The 22,983-nt window shown below is 33.1% G+C and overlaps 1 protein-coding gene across 1 annotated transcript in view; it reads right to left on the bottom strand.

Annotated features, from left to right (window-relative positions):
• The window catches only part of LOC133185339 (vacuolar protein sorting-associated protein 16 homolog), a 765,182-nt gene that overhangs the window by 688,264 nt on the left and 53,935 nt on the right, over positions 1-22,983 (bottom strand). The window contains exon 4 of the mRNA XM_061320487.1: positions 2,249-2,377. Within this exon, the coding sequence (XP_061176471.1) occupies positions 2,249-2,377 (129 nt within the window). The remainder of the gene's footprint in view (positions 1-2,248; positions 2,378-22,983) is intronic.

Genomic DNA, 22,983 nt, shown 5'->3' with positions numbered 1-22,983 from the left:
TGTACACACTCACTGTGGAGTTTTAAGTCATTTTGAGCACTTCTTGTCATACCGGAAGTGAATTTAAAAGAACCGGAAATGGGTTGAAATTAAAAGATATCACTCTTTCATGTGTTTCTGAACATATTTTGAATAATTCAATCGCCTATTTTATTCAAATATACTTGTTCTTCCTTTTCTTTTCTTTTTGAGTAAATCTATCACAGTCAACATCGTAAATCAGAGGGAAAACCTACTCGTTGCTTTGCAATGAGCTTTGCTCTACTTATTATTATTATTATACTCAACACTTTTTTTGTTTCGATTTTAAGGAGTATCTCTGATAACAGGGATTTTGTTTTGTAACTACTAAATAGCAAATGTAAATGTCTCGCATATGTAAGGTTTTGGACATAAGGTTTCGACACTTCCGGTTTCTACCAGAGAAAAACCAGAATACCTAAAGAAGCTAAAATCTTTCTCATTTTGAATGCTGAATCTCCCAAATTTAAGAGATAAATTCTTGACACCTATACCTACAGAAAAGTAAACGACAGTGATTTTGAACAAAGATACTTTTTGAGATATAAGACTTCAAACATTGAAAAAGGGGGGACGACATTTTTTAAATTGTACTTTTCACACTAAACTCAAAACTGAAATTGGCTTTAAGATTGGTTATTAATTAAAAAAGTTATGGAGAAAAAGCTGTTTTTTGCACAGACCCCCATAAATCCCTAATTTCTTTGGATGTTGTTTTCATGACCTAATCACCTGAAGATAATGCCTAAGTAATTATTCATCTAAAATAATACAAGAATTGCTTGCTTCGTGTTTGAGAAATTGGAACATGCATGATTTAAATTTGACATGGAGACTCCCATAGACAATTTTTTGAGACTAATAAAACCGGAAGTACTTTTCAGATGGCTACCAAAATAGAAGACTAAGGAGTATGTAAGGCTCTTAAGAGTTATGCAAAAGGAGATAACTCTTACGTGTTCATATCTGAAATTGCTAAAATTTACTATATTTCAATTCTCTAAAACTCCTATAAGGGGTCAAAAAGTGACCCCACGGACCATAATTTTTAAATTGTACTCTTCAAGAACAATTCAAAACCGAAATCAGTTTGAAGATTGGTTAACAAATGCAAAAGTTACAGGGAAAAAAACTGATTTTTGTACTGGCCCCTAAAAATCCCTAAATTTTTGAAATTTTCTTTTCATCACCTAATCACCTGAGATTTGTTTGTTTGTTTGTATGTTGTTTAACGTCCCTCTCGAGAATTTTTCACTCATATGGAGACGCCACCACTTGCCGGTGTAGCCAGTGTCATATAATGTATTGAACCCCGCGATATTTTGAACCTGGGTTCAAAATATCGCTGCGAAATATTGAACATCCCTAAGAAATATTGATCCCGGGGTTCAAAATATTATGGCCATAGTATTTTGAACCCAGGGTTCAATATATTATAGCCTTATGGCCATAATATTTTGAACCCGGGGTTCAATATATTATAGCCTTATTGCTATAATATTTTGAACACTGGGTTCAATATATTATAGCCTTATGGTCATAATATTTTGAACCCCATTACAGACATTCTCTGTTTAAAGCATGGAGGTTCCTAAGATTATGGCATTGAAATGTACCTCCTAATTTTAAATTTTTTTTTTTGGTAGGTTGGGGTGGAGGTTTAAGATGAAAAGAAGAAAATTTTAATTAGAATTTTCTTCTTTTCATCAAGGGCAGATAACTCTTCAAAAAATGGCCGGCTTCTTATATGATATCAGTCATATGAATATGGTTCATTTCGCTTTCATCTTTATCTAGCAAAACATATTTTTAAAACTAGTTTAAAATAATTCAAAATTGTTCAATATTCCTTCATTATACATTCAAAACCTTAACAGAAGAGTTCGACTTAGAAAAGATAACTCATATTGATTAGATGAGTAAAAAAGAAGACAGATAACCAAGAGGTTCCTACAATTCCTTGTTTATCAACAGGTGAAGGAGATGTTTACCCTATATGCATTTTTAACATTTTGGGTGTGTTATATACAAAGTACTTGTGATTTTTTTTTTTTTGGAGCTTCCCCCCAATTTTGAAGGTGTGTACTTTATCTACAATGATGAGTGATACACGTGTGATGTACTTCACAGTAGTTTTGCTGTAAAAGCCCATTGAATTCAAGGTTTGTCATTTATTTCCTACAGACACTGAATATCGTGCACAACATTTTAAATGTACTGTTCTCACCTGGCCCAAACCAAATGTCTTTTTGAAATTGAGGAACATGTCATACACCAACACCACTCCATCATCCTGCACAAACAATAGCTCTTCTGTGTGAGACCAGCCCATCTTGTGGATTTTACCACTGTTCCACTGTTAAAAGAAACACTTCTAAGTTTATTTTAAAGTTTGACCTTTCATTCATCTGTCTGTTTGGTAAGGACTTCAAGGAGGAATTCTTGTTTAGTTTCCAGCTAATGAAAAGAGTCAAAGTATAATCGCATCAATGATTTTTTTTTTGGGAGTTCAACATTACCGCTTCATTGCGAAAAATTTCAACTCATTATCGCTACATTTTCTCAAATTTTCAGGTGATCATTACTGCTACATTTTATCAAAGGGACTAATACTGAAAACAACTCACTACTGCTACATACCAATCGGCCAGCAATGGCACGGGATATGAGTTCCATTCAATATAATTCACTCAAAACTATTGTTGATGTCCCTGGCATATTCTACTAACTAAACAGTGATTCCTTATATTTCCATGTCATTGTGAAATAAAATTGTAAATTTAGATTTTAAAAATGTAGACTAATAGAATTTAAATTACACGAGGCCTCACATGTCAATTTCAATAGTCCCCGCCCACTGACGTCAAACACAAAGGCAGCCACATGAGATTTACACGCATATTAGGCCTCCACAGCGTCAGACACAAAGACAGCCACACGAGAATTACATGCATATTAGGCCTTCTTAGCTCCTGACCTTTTGCTTGGCAAAATTTACATTCTGGTAGAATGATCAAGAAATCAACTACACTAACTTTCAAAGAGTTATCACAGAGAAAACAAATAGAAATGGAAATATAAATCTGTCATCAATTTAGTGTCACCCAGGCAAATGAATGTCATGGCTACTATTGAGAAGTTTGTGACAAATCACGGCAATGCAGGATTAGTTATCAAAGGATATAATTTCGTATAAACAAGATCCTCCGGGAAGAAATAAAGCAGATTTTAAATAAAAAAAAAAAAACCATCCTGCTCAAAGTCATACTTTCACCTCCCCGTGGTGAGCAGGGAAACAGGTCTTATGCATGTATATATATATATATATATATATATATATATATATATATATATATATATATATATATATATATATGTATATATGTTGTACTGTACACGCATTAGACACTCACTAAGGAAAGGGGCAATGTAGCAGTAATGTATACTTTTAAATATAGCGGTAATGTATCCTTTTTTGTAGCGGTAATGTGCATGTAGCAGAAATGAAAATTTTGAAAATGTAGCGGTAATGATACACACCCTTTTTTTATATTGAGATATTGGGCATTTTAAAGATTGGATTTTCTTCCCCTTCAAACAATTGAACAACTTGTCACAGAAATGGAAAACTGAGTCTAAAGTCTAGCATAAACTACAAGAGGCCCAAGGGCCTTAACGGTCACTTGAGTATAATACAACAATTTAGAGGATCCAAAGAGTATAAAAATAAACTGATAGATGAAGCTTTGTTGCCGAAAAGCAAGACAAATAGGATGATCATGATCAATGTAATAATAAGTCTAGTATTCAGCAACAATTAACTCATAAATTAAATTCTATTCTATCCTCTATTCATCCCTATGGTGTGTTCCCTGAACATCTTCTGGACAAAACCAACATCTAATTATCACACTCAATTAAGGGGCCCTCTATGGGGCACAGGTAGAGTTTACCTTAATGAACTAACTATACCTGCATTTATTGAATGAGTAATTTTACAGCAACATTTTATTTTTTGTATCTTTAAGGCATCACTTTTGAAATACGGTTTCAGCATGGAAAGATTGATAAAAAATATTTTCTATTTTACATGACTTTTTTTCAGAGGAAATGTGAAAATCTTGAAGATTTTATCCACTGGTTTAAAAAAAAATACTAAAAAATAATGTGTTTTATTTTCATAAATAATTTTTTATCAAAAAATAAAAATAAAAAGTTTGACTTTTCTTGACATATTTTATTAGATATTTATATTGTGCATTTATTCACGACAAACTTCGAACTCTAAAGAACAAGGAATTATTTCATCTTGGAATAATTATTTGACATGGAATTCAATTAAATTTTCATTTTTGCTGTAGCTGCAATGTTAGTGATAATTTTTTCATGAAAAAATATTTTTTATTGTAGAAACTGTATAAATGGTAATATTTTCATCTTTATCAAGAAAAGTTATGTTTCTATGTATGTTTTCATTATTTATATTGTTTGTTTGTTATTTTATTGTTAATTGTTTATTTGTTCATGTTTTTTTTTATTATTGGGAAAGGCCTTCTATGTTCTAGTTTGTTGTCACACATGCGCAGAAGGGTTAGTCCATGCCAGGCATGGACTAACCCTTCTGCGCATGTGTCAATATTTTGCTTTCTATATATTCTGTATATTTCTGCAGTCAAACGACATCACTACATAATTGTTGAAGTGTTTGACTCTATACTGAGCTACGATCGCATCGACATCGCTAAAATTTCCTACCGAGTTGAAGAAATCCTTTTATCACTGTCAGCAATGCGTAGCCTTAGGTTTTCATGAATGAAGATTTCATATACCGATTTCCTGAAGAAATACCTCGCGGGGAACGAAAATATATACCAATGCACATTCAATACGATAAATGCAAACATATTTTTACAGTTGTAAAAGTTTAAATCCAACAAATAGCCAGAGAAAGGCATCCAGGTCAACACTGCCAATACACTACCAGACTACATTTGTTCGACGTCATCTTTCGAGGTGTGATATCACAGGTACACTGTTTTTCCTGAACTTTCTGTGGCAAAATGGCGAATAGGCAGTGTACGTAATATAAGGCATTCTGTCATTGTAGTACAACACACAAACTTAATTCATTTAGCAAAAAGTTTTATTTAACCAGGGTAATCAAATATCACAAGAGGATGTGAAAGTGGGAAGTGTTTAGTACGGAAAACAGGCTCCAAAGATTTGAAGATCCATGATCCGCCCACTTGGTTCACCACAGCTAAGAGGTGCAGATTAAGTGTGCACATCTCGAGTTTTCAAGTCATTGTGACGTCACATTCAAGAGTAGCTTTATTTTATGACAGGGAAGATAGTTTTGATATCATGTTAATAATTGCTTGTATCTTTCGTATTTTTTTTTTTTAAATAAAAAGATTAATAACATTTCAAAATTCATTTAAAGAAAAAGTTATTCCTCAAATTACATCCTACAGGACGACTTATTGAAAGGGGAGGGGTGGGGTGCTGGCATATTTTAGAAATAGGAAGAAAATAAATAAGGGGCCAATTTGATTGGGGGGGGGGCAGATTTTGGAAATAAATAATCTGCCCTTGAGAAGGTTGGAAATGAATACTGTAAATTCCATATTTTACGCAAGTACTTAATATTGCAAAGTGGCCCAAGGGCGTCAAACCGCAAGAACAATAATTCGCGAATGGGTGATTTATCTTGAGATTTTACATACATTAAAGCACTATAAAAATAAAAGCGAGTAATTTTATTTCGCGAGTGGTGCTTCTCGCGTAATTACGCGATAATTTATTCCTCGTGTATATTTAGGAATCTACAGTAACCTATCCCCACCTGGCAAGCACAAGATGAAACACTTCCTTTAAGTTTGGCTTAATGGTGGCTTATAGGTCCTTAATGAAGGCTTAATGGTTTTAATTAAGTCACCATTAAGCACCTTTGAGCTACCATTAAGTAATAAATACACCACCATTAATTTACCATTAAGCCATTTCAAAGTCCTTAATGGGTGCTTAAAGGTAGCTTAATGGTGGCTTATAGGTGCTTAATGGTAGCTTCTAGACAATCTTTAAGTCACCATTAAGCCAGACTTATAGGTGCTTAATGTCCAAACTCCATTAAGCTACCATTAAACCACCTTTAAGCCACCATTAAGTCACCATTACCCAGTCGATAAAACTGCTTTTATGGGTTAAATATTATTTTTATAATGATTTCTTCACAAAAATTATAAATGTCGGATTTATACATTTGTTAATTCTGCGAAAATAATGTAAAAGAAAGAAAATTAAAAAATAAAATAAAAATCAAAGGCCTGAAGGCCTGAGAGGCGCATCGCATTGAAGGTAGAAAACTAAAATCTTTTTTACTCAGAAAAATTCAACATACATCTTGAGAGAATGAAAAAAAAATCAGGAATAGAAATAACAAGAGGCCCAAGGGCCTTAACGGTCACCTGAGTATAATACAACAATTTAGAAGTTAAATACACTGATACATGAAGCATTGTTGCCCTAGCCCCCCCCCCCTCCTCAAGAACCCCAAAAACTGAGGCCATATATTCAAAAATTTTGGAAGAGGCATCCTTGTCTATCATAATCATGCACTTAGTTTGTTTAAATAATCTCCAGTAGCAGAGAAGAAGTTTTTCAAAGAATCAATGCATTTTCACTATATAATCAATAGAGCCCCGCCCTAACACCAGAACCCCTGACCCTGGGGCCATGAAATTCACAATTTTTGAAAAGGCATCCCTATGCGTTTAAATAGTCTCCAGTAGCAGAGAAGAAGATTTTCAAAGAATTAATGCATTTTCACTATATAATCAATACAGCCCCACCCTAACACCAGAACCCCTGACCCTGGGGCCATGAAATTCACAATTTTTGAAAAGGCATCCTTATGCATCATAATCATGCACTTAGTTTGTTTAAATAATACCCAGGAGCAGAGGAGAAGATTTTCAAAAAATTAAAGCATTTTCACTATATAATCAATAGAGCCCCGCCCTAACACCAGAACCCCTGACCCAGGGGCCATGGCTTTCACAATTCTGGAAGAGGCCCACCTCCTCATCATAACTATGTACTTAGTTACTTTATTAAATACCCAGGAGCAAAGAAGAAGATATTCAAAGAATTAATGCTTTTTCACTATATAATTTATAGAGCCCCGCCCTAACACCAGAACCCCTGACCCTGGGGCCATGAATTTCACAATTTTGGAAGAGGCACTCTTGCTTATCATAACTATGTACTTAGTTCCTTTATTTAATACCCAGGAGCAGAGAAGAAGATTTTCAAAGAATTAATGCATTTTCACTATATAATCAATACAGCCCCGCCCTAACACCAGAACCCCTGACCCTGGGGCCATGAATTTCACAATTTTGGAAGAGGCACTCTTGCTCATCATAACTATGTACTTAGTTCCTTTATTTAATACCCAGGAGCAGAGAAGAAGATTTTCAAAGAATTAATGCATTTTCACTATATAATCAATACAGCCCCGCCCTAACACCAGAACCCCTGACCCTGGGGCCATGAATTTCACAATTCTGGAAGAGGCACTCTTGCTCATCATAACTATGTACTTAGTTCCTTTATTTGATACCCAGGAGCAGAGAAGAAGATTTTCAAAGAATTTATGCACTTTCACTATATGATCTATATAGCCCCACCCGGGGCCAGAACCCCTGACCCTAGGGCCATGAATTTCACAATTTTGGAAAAGGCACTCTTGCTCATCATAACTATGTACTTAGTTCCTTTATTTAATACCCAGGAGCAGAGAAGAAGATTTTCAAAGAATTAATGCATTTTCACTATATAATCAATACAGCCCCGCCCTAACACCAGAACCCCTGACCCTGGGACCATGAATTTCACAATTTTGGAAGAGGCACTCTTGCTCATCATAACTATGTACTTAGTAACTTTATTTAATACCCAGGAGCAGAGAAGAAGATTTTCAAAGAATTTATGCACTTTCACTATATGATCTATATAGCCCCACCCTGGGGCCAGAACCCCTGACCCTGGGGCCATGAATTTCACAATTTTGGTAGAGGGCTCAATGCTTATTACAATGATGCCAACAGTTTGACTGCTTCATGTCCGGGAGTAAAGAAGAAGATTTTTAAAGATTGCATTATTTTTGGTGGTTTTAGCCCCACCCCTCAGGCCCCGGGAGGGGGCAGGGACCATGAAATTCACAATTTTTGTTCCCCTTCACCCATAGATGCTATATACCAAATTTGGTTGAAATTGGTTGAGCGGTTCTAGAGAAGAAGTTAAAAATGTTCAAAAGTTAACGCACGACGGACGACGCACGACGACGGACAAAAACAGATAGCAATAGGTCACCTGAGTGACTCAGGTGACCTAAAAATTAAAAATATCATTTCTTTAAGGTTAAAAAAAGTTTTTGAGTCGTGACATTTTTATCCAGTCGGTCGGTAGAGAGCAAACAAACATTTATTTAAAAAGATAGTCTGATGTTAGTATCAATTATAATTCATTGACATTTAAATTAACCTATAGTTGATTTTAATTGTACTTTTATTTTTTTTTATTCTTTCAATATAATCATAGTAGAAAGATGAAATAATGAACGAGAATTTAGAAATGAATGATTTAATATTGAATAATTCTATATAATTTCTTATCTGAATTTTTTTCCGTTTCTTTCATTATGTGCATTTTTAAAAAAGAATATCAATACTTTGGCTTAAACTAGTTTTATCAATCAGAATGGCATAATACGTAAACCATAGTGGGATACATGAAATGTTCATATAAATAATATGAGCTGAAGAAAAAAAAACAATTGGGCATGGTATACGGTATACTATGAAACACGGCTCCGACGATATTTTCGATAAAATTAACTCAAAAAGTCTATGTTTATACGGTATTAGTAAACCCTATAAATTGAAATCCACAGTAATTGCAGTTTTTTAGCAGACATTCCATCATATTCAACTGACTTTTCACCAAAAACCGCGTAGCGCACGTTTGTTAGTTTGTTGTTGTTTTCTCTCTTTCTCTGTTTTTGTTTTGTTTTAGTTTCTTTTTTGTTATCTTTGTTGCTTTCAAAGTATAAACAACATATATAAGTGAGATTTTATGTTATTTGATATTTAAAATAGGCAATGAATATTACCAACTTGTCAATATACATTTGCACTAATTTCAATGGCGTATTTAGAATAAACATTATGGAGTCCTTTGTCGCCGCAGAAAGAAATGGGGGTCGACACCAATGAGGCCATATCGCTGATAGCGATGCGCCTCAAAAAACCACTCCCAACAGGATTCAATCCCACGACCCTAAGATTGGAGGGCAAACTCTTTAACCACTGAGCTATCGCGGCTGTTGAATTAGTGGTGAAACAGAAAACCTATATTTTTAACAAAACTTGTTTGGACTTCTACCTGTACATGTATTTTTTTTCTAATGTTTATATTTATTAATCAATAATATGAATAATTATATTTATATATATTTTAAAAAAGAAACTTTTATCAGGGACCTATATACTAATTGTATATAGTTCCCTGCTTTTATTAATTTTTATATTACGTTAATATTTCTTAACCGTGGATCGGTGTTATGGTGTAAACACAACATTTTGATTTTAAGTTACTGAATTCCTCATTCTATTATTCACAGATTTATAAGAAAGTCAACAGATATAACAAAATTTTGTTATCAAAAAGGAATATATCATTGAAAGAGAATGATGGAAAAAACAGATTATAGTTCTTATAAATATATGTTGCGGATATTTACAATTTTTTTTTTTTTTTTTTTTTTCAATTTAATTGACAAACTTTGTGTATTACATTTAAGTTATAAAATATTTTTTAAACATATCATCTTCAGTTTTAAATCCTTTTATATCATTTTGGGTATCAAAATAATTGTCTTTTTCTCCACAATCATAATTTTTAATTTGTTATATGCTTCGTTAAATTTTAAGTTTAAAATTTGTAAAAATAATAGATCATCAAAATATGTCACTGTACGTTCCCGTGTATAGTTTCCTGTTAGCTGACCGGGGACTGATGGGGACACCTAATTAAGGTCTATTGTCTAACCAGTCAATATACTGTACACTGTTTATTTTACCCAACTTCCCAATGTGTATAAATCTGGTTGGATGCCATGTTTAATCTGATCCACTGTTCTTCTGAAAATTGATTTTGAAATAATAATCATTGAAGACTGACTTTATTTTGATAAATTCTTACTTCTGCATTATTTTAAATAAATTCTTACTTCTACATTACAGGTGACTCTCGATGGCTCAAACTCAGATCTCTCGAAGTGAACCCCCGGTCCCGTTTTTCCCTCTATATAACTAAGCAAATTTACTCCTTATCTCTCAAACTCCCGATCTCTCGAAGTTCTCTATCTCTCGAACCAAGACCTGAGTCCCGTTACACACATTTCATTGTTTTTTACTGTCAATCTCTCGAAGTTTTGATTGCGCATGTATACACGTCAATCAAGCGTAAAATTAATGCAGCTTGGACTAACCTTGATAATAGTGAATGCCTGGGGCTGGGCACTCTCTACCATCGGCTCATTCATGTCTGAGAGAGGAACGAACGACAACTCTGCATAGGAGATTGGGGGCTGGGATGGACGTGTTAATTGGGTGTTTCCATAGATGATACTACACCTGTGAGTCGTCCAAGTGCTGATCTAATTAACTGGTAAATTATAAACAAATCACTTAACTTATTTAGACGAGATGATAATTTTGAGAAAATAATTTAGGGACGTGTCAGTAATTTTTCATAAATTATTAACTTTAATATTATTAGAATCTACACAATCCCAGTTTGGCAAATGAATACTGATTACGAGCAATCTTGTGAAGGACCGATCAAGCCTGGGGAATAGCCAAATCGACAATTGCTATTCTGGTTTCATGTAATCATGAAATGAGAACAAATAAATATTGAAACTTAAAATAATCATTATATTTATTTAAAATACGATCATTGATGTTGTAAGTCTCTTGTCAATCCATGCGTAACTTCCGGTTTTATGAGTCTCCAAACATTGTCTATGGAAGTTTCTATGTTAAATTGAAGTCACGCATGTTCCATTATCTCAAAAAGGAAGCAAGCAATTCTTGTAATATTTAAGAGAGATATTCATTTTCAACTTGTCCTCAGGTGATTAGGTGATGAAAAGAGAATTTCAAAAAATTAGGGATTTTTAGGGGCCAGTACAAAAAACATTTTTTTTCCTGTAACTTTTTCATTTGTTAAGCAATCTTCAAACTGATTTCGGTTTTGAATTTAGCATGAAGAGTGCAATTTAAACATTATGGTCCGTGGGGTCACTTTTTGACCCCTTATAGGAGTTTAAGAGAATTGAAAAATAGTAAAATTTAGCAATTTCAGAAATAATCAAGTAAGAGTTATCTCCCTTTGTACAACTGTTAAATGCCCTACATACTCTTTAGGATTCCATTTTAGTAAGCATCTGAAAAGTACTTCTGGTTTTATTAGTCTCCTAAAAATGTCTATGGAAGTTTCTATGTTAAATTGGAATCACGCATGTTCCATTATCTCAGAAAGGAAGCAAGCAATTCTTGTAATATTTAAGAAGAACACTTCTTTTTACATTGTCTTTAGGTGATTAGGTGATGAAAAGAGAATTTTAAAAAAATTGGGGATTTTTAGGGGCCAGTACAAAAAACACTTTTTTCCCTGTAACTTTTTCATTTGTTAACCAATCTTCAAACTGATTTCGGTTTTGAATTTAGCATGAAGAGTGCAATTTTAAAATTATGGTCCGTGGGGTCACTTTCTGACCCCTGATAGGAGTTTTAGAGAATTGAAAAATAGTAAAATTTAGCAATTTCAGAAATAATGAAATAAGAGTTATCTCCCTTTGCACATCTATAGGTAGGCTTACATACTATTTAGGTTTCAAGTTTGGTATGCATATGACAAGTACTTCCGGTTTTATTAATCTCTGTATTTGTCTATGGGAGTTCCCATGTTAAATGGGAAATTGCGCATGTCACGATATCTCCTAAACTAAATAAATTTTCTTGTGAAAATTGAGTGATACAATGACTTTAATATTGTTTCAACCACATTAGGGTCTGAAAAATAAAATTCTGAAAAATAAGGGATTTCAAGGGGCTAATATTGAAAATTGATTTTCCAATGTAGCTTCTTTATTTCTCAATGTATTTTTGAACAGTTTTCGATTCTGAGTTCTGCATAAAAGGCACAATTTAAAAATTATGGTCCGTGGGGTCACTTTTTGACCCCTTATAGGTGTTTTAGAGACCTGAAATTAAGTAACTTTTAGTAATTTCGAAAATAACATTGTAAGAGTTATCCCCCTTTTGCAGAGCTCTAGTGAGAATTACATACTCTTTGGGTTTCCATTTTTATAAGTTTCTGAAGTCTTGATCCGGTTTGATATTTTTTTTTTATTTTTTCATTTTGTTAGAGTTATCGCTCTTTAAGGTCCTTCAGATTTAAAGCATCGAAAAGCCCTCCGTTTTTGTTGAACGAAAAGCCCTATTGTTTTCGTCTTTTTTATTAGGGCTTTTCGACTTTTGGCAAAAAGCCCTATTGTTTTCGTCTTGTTAAGGTCTTCTGTCTCCAACGGAAGACCTTATTGTTTTCGTTCGGTTTCTTTTTCCCTATTATTATTATTATTATTATTATTATTTTTCTTCCAACCGATTTTGTGCACGCGATTTCTCAGAAACGGCTGGACCGATTTATACCAAACTTTCAGATGTAAAAGATATTCAATTGATCTTGATAGGTTTTTTTGTTTTTTGATGACGTCACTTCCGGTCGTGAGATATTGACGATTTTCTGATTTTCAGAGGGTCGGCTTGTCCTGGAAACTCCTCCTAAACGACTAAAGCTATTGAGTTAAGATTTTCAGTGAAGATAGAGGAAAGATTGTAGATGTGCAATTGGGCATCTATATCTTTCCAGCTGAAATGGCGTTGAAGCTCGCCTGGGCTCGAAAAATAGGCTCACAAACATCTCGCAAAATTTGACACGTTTTCTTTTATATCTTTTTACCTGTAAATATTTTGTTAAAACATGTAGTACAAAAGATGTGTAAAATGATAAGACCTTTCATTTGATATCGAGAAAAAAGGGCTGATCCCTCAAATTAGGGGCTCAAAGGGGCCAAAAGTCTTTTAAATATAACTCTTGAATGATCAATCTTTTGTAATAAATTACTGAAGCAAAAATATTCATCTTATCGATTTACAACTATATGTTTTAAAATTTTGATCATATGTTACGTAATAAGGGGAAAAAAGGGGCCAGAATGCTAAATCTTTGACGCTTTATATCTCAAAAAGGGGGAATATTTTGAAAAGCAATATTGAACAAAAGATGTTCAGAATAATGTTCTAAACGATATGCAACCTTTCAATTTTTGCAAAACGGCCCCATTAAGGACTTGAAGGGTTGGCCCCTAAATATTTCAATTCAGCATATCTCGAAAACGAAAATAGATTTCTGAATAGTTGTTGAAGAAAAAGTCTTCAAAATCACAAGATCTTTCATTTGATATCAAGAAAAAAGGGCTGACCCCTTAAATTAGGGGCTCAGAGGGGCCAAAAGTCTTTTACATATAACTCTTGAATGATCAATCTTTTGTAATCAATTACTGAAGCAAAAATGTTCATCTTATCGATTTGCAACTATATGTTTTAAAATTTTGATCATATGTTACGTAATAAGGGGCCAAAAGGGGCCAGAATGCTAAATCTTTGACGCTTTATATCTCAAAAAGGGGGAATATTTTGAAAAGCAATATTGAACAAAAGATGTTCAGAATAATGTTCTAAACGATATGCAACCTTTCAATTTTTGCAAAACGGCCCCATTAAGGACTTGAAGGGCTGGCCCCTAAATATTTCAATTCAGCATATCTCGAAAACGAAAATAGATTTCTGAATAGTTGTTGAACAAAAAGTCTTTAAAATCACAAGATCTTTCATTTGATATCAAGAAAAAAGGGCTGATCCCTTAAATTAGGGGTTCAGAGGGGCCAAAAGTCTTTTATGTATAACTCTTGAACGATCAATATTTTATTATAAATTACTGAAGCAAAAATGTTCCTCTCAACGATTTGCAACTATATGTTTTAAAATTTTGATCATATGTTACGTAATAAGGGGCCAGAATGCTAAATCTTTGACGCTTTATATCTCGAAAAAGGGGAATATTTTGATAAGCAATACTGAACAAAAGACGGTCAGAATAATGTTTTAAACAATATGCACCCTTTCAGTTTTTGTGAAACGGCCCCATTAAGGACTTGGGAGGGGTGGCCCCTAAATATTTTCAATCAGCATATCTCCACAAGGAATGGAAATTTCTGAATTTTTCTTGAACAAAAAGTCTTCAAAATCAGAAGACCTTTCAATTGATATCAAGAGAAAGGGGCTGAACCCTCAAATTTGGGGCTCTTAGGGGCCAGAAGCCTGTCATCTATAGCTCTTTGATAATGTTACATAAATCAAAAGAATGAAATCTAATTAAGGAAGTCTATATATTATTATCTTTTAACAAAGATCATAGTCAATATCATGTCTCATCTTATCAAAAATTCGGACGGAAGACCTACTCGTTGCTCGCAACGAGATCTCATCTAGTTTTATTATTATTATTATTATTAGGGCTTTTCGCTTTCAGGCGAAAAGCCCTATTGTTTTCGTCTTTTTTATTATTATTATTATTATACTTAACACTTTTTTCGTTCAGCATTTAAGGAGTACCTTTAAAAATAGGTATTTTGTTTTATAATCATAGAAAAGCTTACGTAAATGTCTCCCGTATGTAATGTTTCGAACTTCTGGTTTACTCACTTCCTGTTTCTACTAAAGAAAAACTGAAATTTCTAATGATGCTAAAATCTTTCTCACTTTTAATGACTAGACTCTCAAATTCAAGATATAAATTCTAGAGACCAATACCTACAAAAAAGTAAGCGACGGTTATTTTTGACCATAGATACTTTTTGAGATATAAGACTTCAAACATTCAAAAAGTGGGGATGAAATTTTTAAAAGTCACAATTAAGGTTTGAAAATTATTTTGAGCAATGAAATACGTTAAGACTAAAACGTAGAACATATACTGTAAGTTTCATATCGATCCGAGAAGAACTTCCGGTTTTAGGGGTCTTTGAAAATTGTCTATGGGAGTTTCTATGTTAAATTGAAATCAGTCGTGGCACGTTTTCTCTTAAAATAATCAAGATATTCTTGTGAGATTTTAAGTGTACAATGATTTTGATACGGTACCGACCTCATTAGGTCATGAAAAGGAAATTCGGGAAAATAAGGGATTTCTAGGGGCCAACATTGAAAACATACTTTTTCCTGTAACTTTTTTTATTTCTCAATGAATTTTTAAACAGTTTTCTATTCTGGGTTCAGATTGAAGAGAGCAATCTAAAAATTATGGTCCGTGGGGTCACTTTTTGACTCCTTATAGGAGTTACAGAGGACTGAAATACTGTAATTTTTATTTATTTCAAAAATAATGGAGTAAGAGTTATCTCCCTTCGAACATCAGTTAACAGGCTTACATACTCTTTAGGTTTCAAGTCTGGTATGCATATGACAAGTACTTCCGGTATTATGAATCTCTAAATTTGTCTATGGGAGTTCTCATGTTAAATGGAAAATTGCACATTTCACGATATCTCTTAAAGTAATCAAGATATTCTTGTGAAAATTTAGTGATATAATCAGTGTGATATTGTTTCATCCCCATTGGGGTCTGAAAATGAATTTCTGGAAAATAAGGGATTTCTAGGGGCCAAAATTGAAAACTGACCTTTGCCCATAACTTTTTTAATTCTTAATGAATTTTTGAACAGTTTTCTATTCTGGGATAAGCTTAAAGAGTGGAATCTAAAAATTATGGTCCGTGGGGTCACTTTTTGACCCCTTATAGGAGTTACAGAGGACTGAAATAATGTAATTTTTATTTATTTCAAATATGATGAAGTAAGAGTTATCCACCTTTGCACATCGGTTGGCGGGCTTACATACTCTTTAGGTTTCAAGTTTTGTATGTATATGACAAGTACTTCCGGTTTTATGAATCTCTGAATTTGTCTATGGGAGTTCCCATGTTAGATGGAAAAATGCACATGTCACGATATCTCCAAAACTAAATAAGATATTCTTGTGAAAATTGAGTGATATAATGACTTTGATAATGTTTCAACCCAATAAGGGTCTCAAAATGAAATTCTGAAAAATAAGGGATTTCAAGGGGCTAATATTGAAAACTGATTTTCCCATCTATCTTTTATTATTTCTAAATGAATTTTTGAACAGTTTTCGATTCCGAGTTCAGCATAAAGAGTACAGTTTAAAAATTATGGTCCGTGGGGTCACTTTTTGATCCCTTATAGGTGTTTTTGAGACTTGAAATATAGTAAATTTTAGTAATTTTCAAAATGGCATTGTAAGAGTTACCCCCCTTTGCAAAGCTCTAGTGAGAATAACATACTCTTTAGGTTTCCATTTTTATAAGCTCCTGAAGACTTGATCCGGTTTGATTATTTTTTTTTTATGTTTTTTATTTAATAAGAGTTATCGCTCTTTAAGGTCCTTGTTATTTTAAGCGTCGAAAAGCCCTCCGTTTTTGTTGAACGACAAAAAGGTCTAGTTAGGGCTTTTCGACTTTTGGCGAAAAGCCCTATTGTTTTCGTCTTGTTTTATTATTATTATTATTCTGAACACTTTTTCGTTTCTGATTTAAGGAAAACCTTTAAAGTTATTGATCTCTTTTTATAACCCTTCGTTAGCAAATTCAAATGTCTTGCGTATGTTAAGTTTTGTACTTCCGGTAACCTTACTTCCGGTTTAAACACGCCAAAAACTGATTTTTTGAAAAGAACATGAAACTCCCTTATCTTACACTCAAACTTATTCAAATTTTAAATATGAATTCTTCTGTTCATTTCCTACGAAAAACTTAGCGACAGCATTTTTCTATCTTTTACACTTTTTGAGATATACGACTCCAGAAATGAGAAAAGGGGGGATGGATTTCATAAAATCTGAAATCGATGAATAAAAATAAACTTTGAGATAACATGTCGTTTAGAATGATAACATTAAGATATATTCTAAGTTTCAAGTCAATCTGACCAGTACTTCCGGTTTTAGGAGTGTCTGAAAATTGTCTATGGGAATTCCTATGTTAAATTTGAAATCACACGTGCAACTTTTTCTCAAAAGGGAAGCTAAGGATTTTTATGGGCTTTTAAGTGGACTATCACAATACTGTTACAATGATCGGATAAGGTTATAGAAGTGTAATTCTGAAAAATAAGGGACTGATAGGGGTCATTGCAGAAAACAACCCTTTTCTTATAACTTTTCTATTTTTCTTCCAATTTCAAAACCGTTTTCTGCTTTGTATTCAGCATTAAGAGTACAATTTAAAAATTATGGTCTGTGGGGTCACTTTTTGACCCCTTATAGGAGTTACAGAAGACTGAAATAATGTAATTTTTATTTATTTCAAAAATAATGGAGTAAGAGTTGTCTCTCTTTGAACATCAGTTAACAGGCGTACATACTCTTTAGGTTTCAAGTTTGGTATCAACATGACAAGTACTTCCGGTATTATGAATCTCTAAATTTGTCTATGGGAGTTCCCATGTTAAATGGAAAAATGCACATGTCACGATATCTCCTAAACTAAATAAGATATTCTTCTGAAAATTGAGTGATATAATGACAGTAATATTGTTTCAATCCTATTAAGGTTTGAAAATGAATTTCTGGAAAATAAGGGATTTCTAGGGTCCAAAGTTGAAAACTGACCTTTGCCCATAACTTTTTTTATTCTTAATGAATTTTTGAACAGTTTTCTATTCTGGGTTAAGCTTAAAGAGTACAATGTAAAAATTATGGTCCGTGGGGTCACTTTTTGACCCCTTATAGGAGTTACAGAGAACTAAAATAATGAAATTTTTATTTATTTCAAATATGATGAAGTAAGAGTTATCTCCCTTTGCACATCTGTTGGCGGGCTTACATACTCTTTTGATTTCAAGTTTGGTATGCATATGACAAGTACTTCCGGTTTTATGAATCTCTGAATTTGTCTATGGGAGTTCCCATGTTAAATGGAAAAATGCACATGTCACGATATCTCATAAACTAAATAAGATATACTTCTGAAAAATGAGTGATATAATGACATTCATATTGTTTCAACCCCATTAGGGTCTGAAATTGAAAATGAAATTCTGAAAAATGAGGGATTTCAAGGGGCTAATATTGAAAACTAATTTTCCCATGTAACTTTTTTATTTCTAAATGAATTTTTGAACGGTTTTCGATTCATTTTCAGACCCGAGTTCAGCATAAAGGGTACAGTTTAAAAATAATGGTCCGTGGGGTGACTTTTTTTTTTTACCCCTTATAGCTATTTTAGAGACCTGAAATATAGAAAATTTTAGAAATTTCAAAAATAACAATGCAAGAGTTATCCCCCTTTGCAGAGCTCTAGTGAGAATTACATACTATTTAGGTTTCCATTTTTTATAAGCTTCTGGAGACTTGATCCGGCCTGATTATTTTTTTATGTTTTTCATTTTGTTAGAGTTATCGCTCTTTAAGGTCCTTGAGATTCAAAGCATCGAAAAGCCCTCCGTTTTTGTTGAACGACAAAAAAGGTCTAGGTATTATTATTAGGGCTTTTCGCTTTCAGGCGAAAAGCCCTATTGTTTTCGTCTTGTTTTATTATTAGGGCTTTTCGACTTTTGGCGAAAAGCATTATTGTTTTCGTCTTGTTTTATTATTATTATTATTATACCTATCACTTTTTCGTCACGGATTTAAAGAGAACTCTTGGATATATGTATTTTATATTAGGGTCGTCAGATTGCATTCTTAAATGTCTCGCGTATGTAAGGTTTTGTACTTCCGGAAATGTCACTTCCGGTATAGACAAGCAGAAAACTAAAATTTCTTTAGAAGCTTAAGAAATTCTTATTTTCTATGGAAATTCATTCAAATTTTAGGAATTGATTCTTCAAAGTTAATCCTTCAAAAAAGTTAGCGACAGCGTTATTGTACCTATGATATATTTTTGTGTTATAAGACTCCAAAGTTAAGGAAAAGGGGGGATGGAAATTTTAAAATTTAAAAACCATGTAGGAAAAATATTTTGAAGACTACATATTGTTAAGAGTGATTAATAGAACATGTACGGTCAGTTTCAAGTCAATCGAAGCAGAACTTTCGGTTTTATGAGTCACCAAAAATTGTCTATGAGAGTTTCTATGTTAAATTGAAATGACGCATGTTCCATTATTTCAGAAAGGAAGTAAGCAATGCTTGTCATATTTAAGTGGAATACTTACTTTTACACTGTCTTCAGGTGATTAGGTGATGAAAACAAAATTCCACAAAATAAGGGATTTTTAGGGGCCAGTACAACAAAACAGTTTTTTCCCTGTAACTTTTTTATTTCGCAACCAATCTGTAAACAGTTTTCGGATTTGAGTTAAGCACGAAGAGTACATTTTAAAAATTATGGTCCGTGGGGTCACTTTTTGACCCCTTATAGGAGTTTCAGAGGCCTGAAAAACAGTACTTTTAGAGTTCTCTTGATTTCATCGTGTAATTAGAGTTATCGTTCTTTGCACGGTTGGCGAGCGTAGAAAGCGAAAGTAAGCTTTGGTCCTGTTGGCTGCGTAGCTATACTTTTTCAACAAGCGCTCTGCTAGACTCGCCATGTATCCCATGATGGTTCCTTTCATTTTGCTATATCGAATATCACATCAAACATAAGAGATCTCAGTGTTTTAAGATATTTGACCGGGACTTTAGTACGAAACTAAATACGCTGCCACCTAAAATGCGTAGAATAAAAATACGGGGGTGGATCCTCAAGTGTTTCGTAGACGGCCTTTCATAAATTAAAGTCAAATCATGTAAAGTTAGAAGGTACAGGGGAAAAAAAACATGAATCTCATTTCATGATCACAAAAAGCATATTTTACAAGATGAATTAATTCTAAATAAAATTAAAATAAATTTGATGTTTGAAAAAGAAGATAAAATATCTGAAAGGAAATTAACTAATCATAACAGAAGAAACAAATGACATCAAAGATATTTGAAGAAATTCTAGATAAAATGTATATCTTGTTTCTCCGATCACCAGAAAAGAAATTTTAGGCACTTCTGAATTTCTTGTTCTTGCCGATAAAGTTTATATCTTCAAGGTAAATGAGACAATGACCTTGAAACTTTCCAGAAAGTTTTTATGGGGTGTTTTGTAAAGTATCCTGAGATTTTAGGTTAATACGATGTCTGGTTTAGAGTTTACATAAAAAATCTACGTTGCCATTGCGCATGGGAAAAAGGGGGGGGGGGGGAGTAAAGAATGTTGATGTATACAAAGAATATACATTACAGAAATCTTAGCTTACTTAAGGATTTATTGTGTTCAAAAGGTCAAAGGTCAAAGGTCAAGGTCCCCTGAATAAAAAGGATGAAAGTAAGTTTTTTTTTTTTTGTTTTTTTTTTTTTTTTCCAGGTTTGAATTATATTAATGGTAAACAATAAAAGGCTAAGGGAGTAGAGTCGAAAAGCACTTCAATTTTCGTTGAACAACGAAAAAAGGTCTAGTTATTATTATTATTCTGACACTTTTTATGTCAAGGATTTAAAGAAATCTTTAAGAGATATATTTATTATTTTATAACCACCTTATAGACCATCTAAATGTCTCTGGAATGTAAGGTTTTGGATTTCCGGTTACGTCACTTCCGGTCTTTGGAAGTCAAAACCTATCTTTTTTATAGGAGCCAATATCTTTGTTAATTCACAGATAATTTCTTTAAAATTTAAGGGATAGATTCTCGATACTATTTCCTACAAAAAAGTTAGCGAAAGTGATTTTTGACCACAGATACTTTTCGAGCTATAAGACTCCAAACATTGAAGAAGGGGGGATGAAAATTTCAAAAGTGATAAATAAAGGTTGGAAAGATATACTGAGTATTGAAGATTGTTAAGCATGATAAATTCAAGTTACACTGTAAGTTTCTTGTCAATCAGATGAGTACTTCCGGTTTTATGAGTCTTTGAAATTGTCTATGGGAGTTTCTATGTTAAATTTGAAATCACGCATTTCACGTTTTCTCTTAAAGTAAACAAGATATTCTTGTTAAATTCAGAATATAGAATGACTGTGACAATCTTCCGACCTGATTAAGTTTTGAAATTAAAATTCGGGAAAATAAGGGATTTCAAGGGGCCAAACCTGAAAACAGACTTTTCCCTGTAGCTTTTTTATTTCTTAACCAATTTTTAAACCGTTTTCGGTTTTGGCTTCAGTATTAAGAGTACAAGGTAAAAATTATGGTCCGTGGGTCACTTTTTGTACCCCTTATAGGAGTTTCTGAGGACTGAAAAAACGTAATTTGTATTTGTTAAAATAAATATAAAGTAAGAGTTATCTCTCTTTGCATGGTTGTTAGTACGCGTATGTACTGTACAGGTTTCAATTTTGGTGCACATACAAAAAGTACTTCCGGTTTTATTAGTCTTTGAAAATTGTCTATGGGAGTTTCTATGTTAAATTTGAAGTCACGCATTTCACGTTTTCTCTAAAAATAAACAAGATATTCTTGTGAAATTCAGAATATAGAATGCATGTGACATTGTTCCGACCTGATTCAGTTTTGAAATTGAAATTCGGGAAAATAAGGGATTTCAAGGGGCCAAACCTGAAAACAGACTTTTCCCTGTAGCTTTTTTATTTCTTAACCAATTTTTAAACCGTTTTCGGTTTTGGCTTTAGCATTAAGAGTACAACGTAAAAATTATGGTCCGTGGGGTCACTTTTTGACCCCTTATAGGAGTTTCTGAGGACTGAAAAAACGTAATTTGTATTTGTTAAAATAAATATAAAGTAAGAGTTATCGCTCTTTGCATGGTTGTTAGTACGCGTATGTACTGTACAGGTTTCAATTTTGGTGCACATACAAAAAGTACTTCCGGTTTTATGAGTCTTTGAAAATTGTCTATGGGAGTTTCTATGTTAAATTTGAAATCACGCATTTCACGTTTTCTCTAAAAGTAAACAAGATATTCTTGTGAAATTCAGAATATAAGATGACTGTGACATTGTTCCGACCTGATTAAGTTTTGAAACTGAAATTCGGGAAAATAAGGAATTTCAAGGGGCCAAACCTGAAAACAGACTTTTCCCTATTACTTTTTTATTTCTTAACCAAATTTTACACCGTTTTTGGTTTTGAGTTTAGTATTAAGGGTACTATGTAAAAAGTATGGTCCATTGGTCACTTTTTGGCCCCTTTTAGGAGTTTAAGTGGATTGAAGTACAGTACTTTTTGTTAATTTTTAAATAGTCATGACAAAGTTATGTCTCTTTTAATAGCCCTTGATGGATATTAATACTTGTTATGTTTTCAGTTCAGTAGGGATCTCAAAGTGCCTTTTGGTTTATGAACCCTATAAATATTTTATAGTGAAAGATTGATTTCTCTTTAAGCTCCCAAAATTTTTAGGGGTCGAAAAGCCCTCCGTTTTTGTTGAACGACAAAAAAAGGTCTAGTTAGGGCTTTTCGCTTTCAGGCGAAAAGCCCTATTGTTTTCGTCTTTTTTATTATTATTATTATTATTAGGGCTTTTCGCTTTCAGGCGAAAAGCCCTATTGTTTTCGTCTTTTTTATTATTAGGGCTTTTCGCTTTCAGGCGAAAAGCCCTATTGTTTTCGTCTTGTTTTATTATTATTATTATTATACCTAACACTTTTTCGTCACGGATTTCAGGAGAACCCTTAGATATATGTATTTTATATTAGGACCGTTAGATTGCATTCCTAAATGTCTCGCGTATGTAAGGTTTTGTTCTTCCGGAA

The sequence above is a fragment of the Saccostrea echinata genome, unplaced genomic scaffold, assembly GCF_033153115.1.
Source record: "Saccostrea echinata isolate AGI-Se365-2 ecotype Australia unplaced genomic scaffold, CSIRO_AGI_Sech_v1 ptg000001l, whole genome shotgun sequence".
NCBI lineage: Eukaryota > Metazoa > Mollusca > Bivalvia > Ostreida > Ostreidae > Saccostrea > Saccostrea echinata.
Note: the sequence above shows the minus strand (reverse complement) of the source record. Positions and strands in the feature narration are given on the sequence as shown.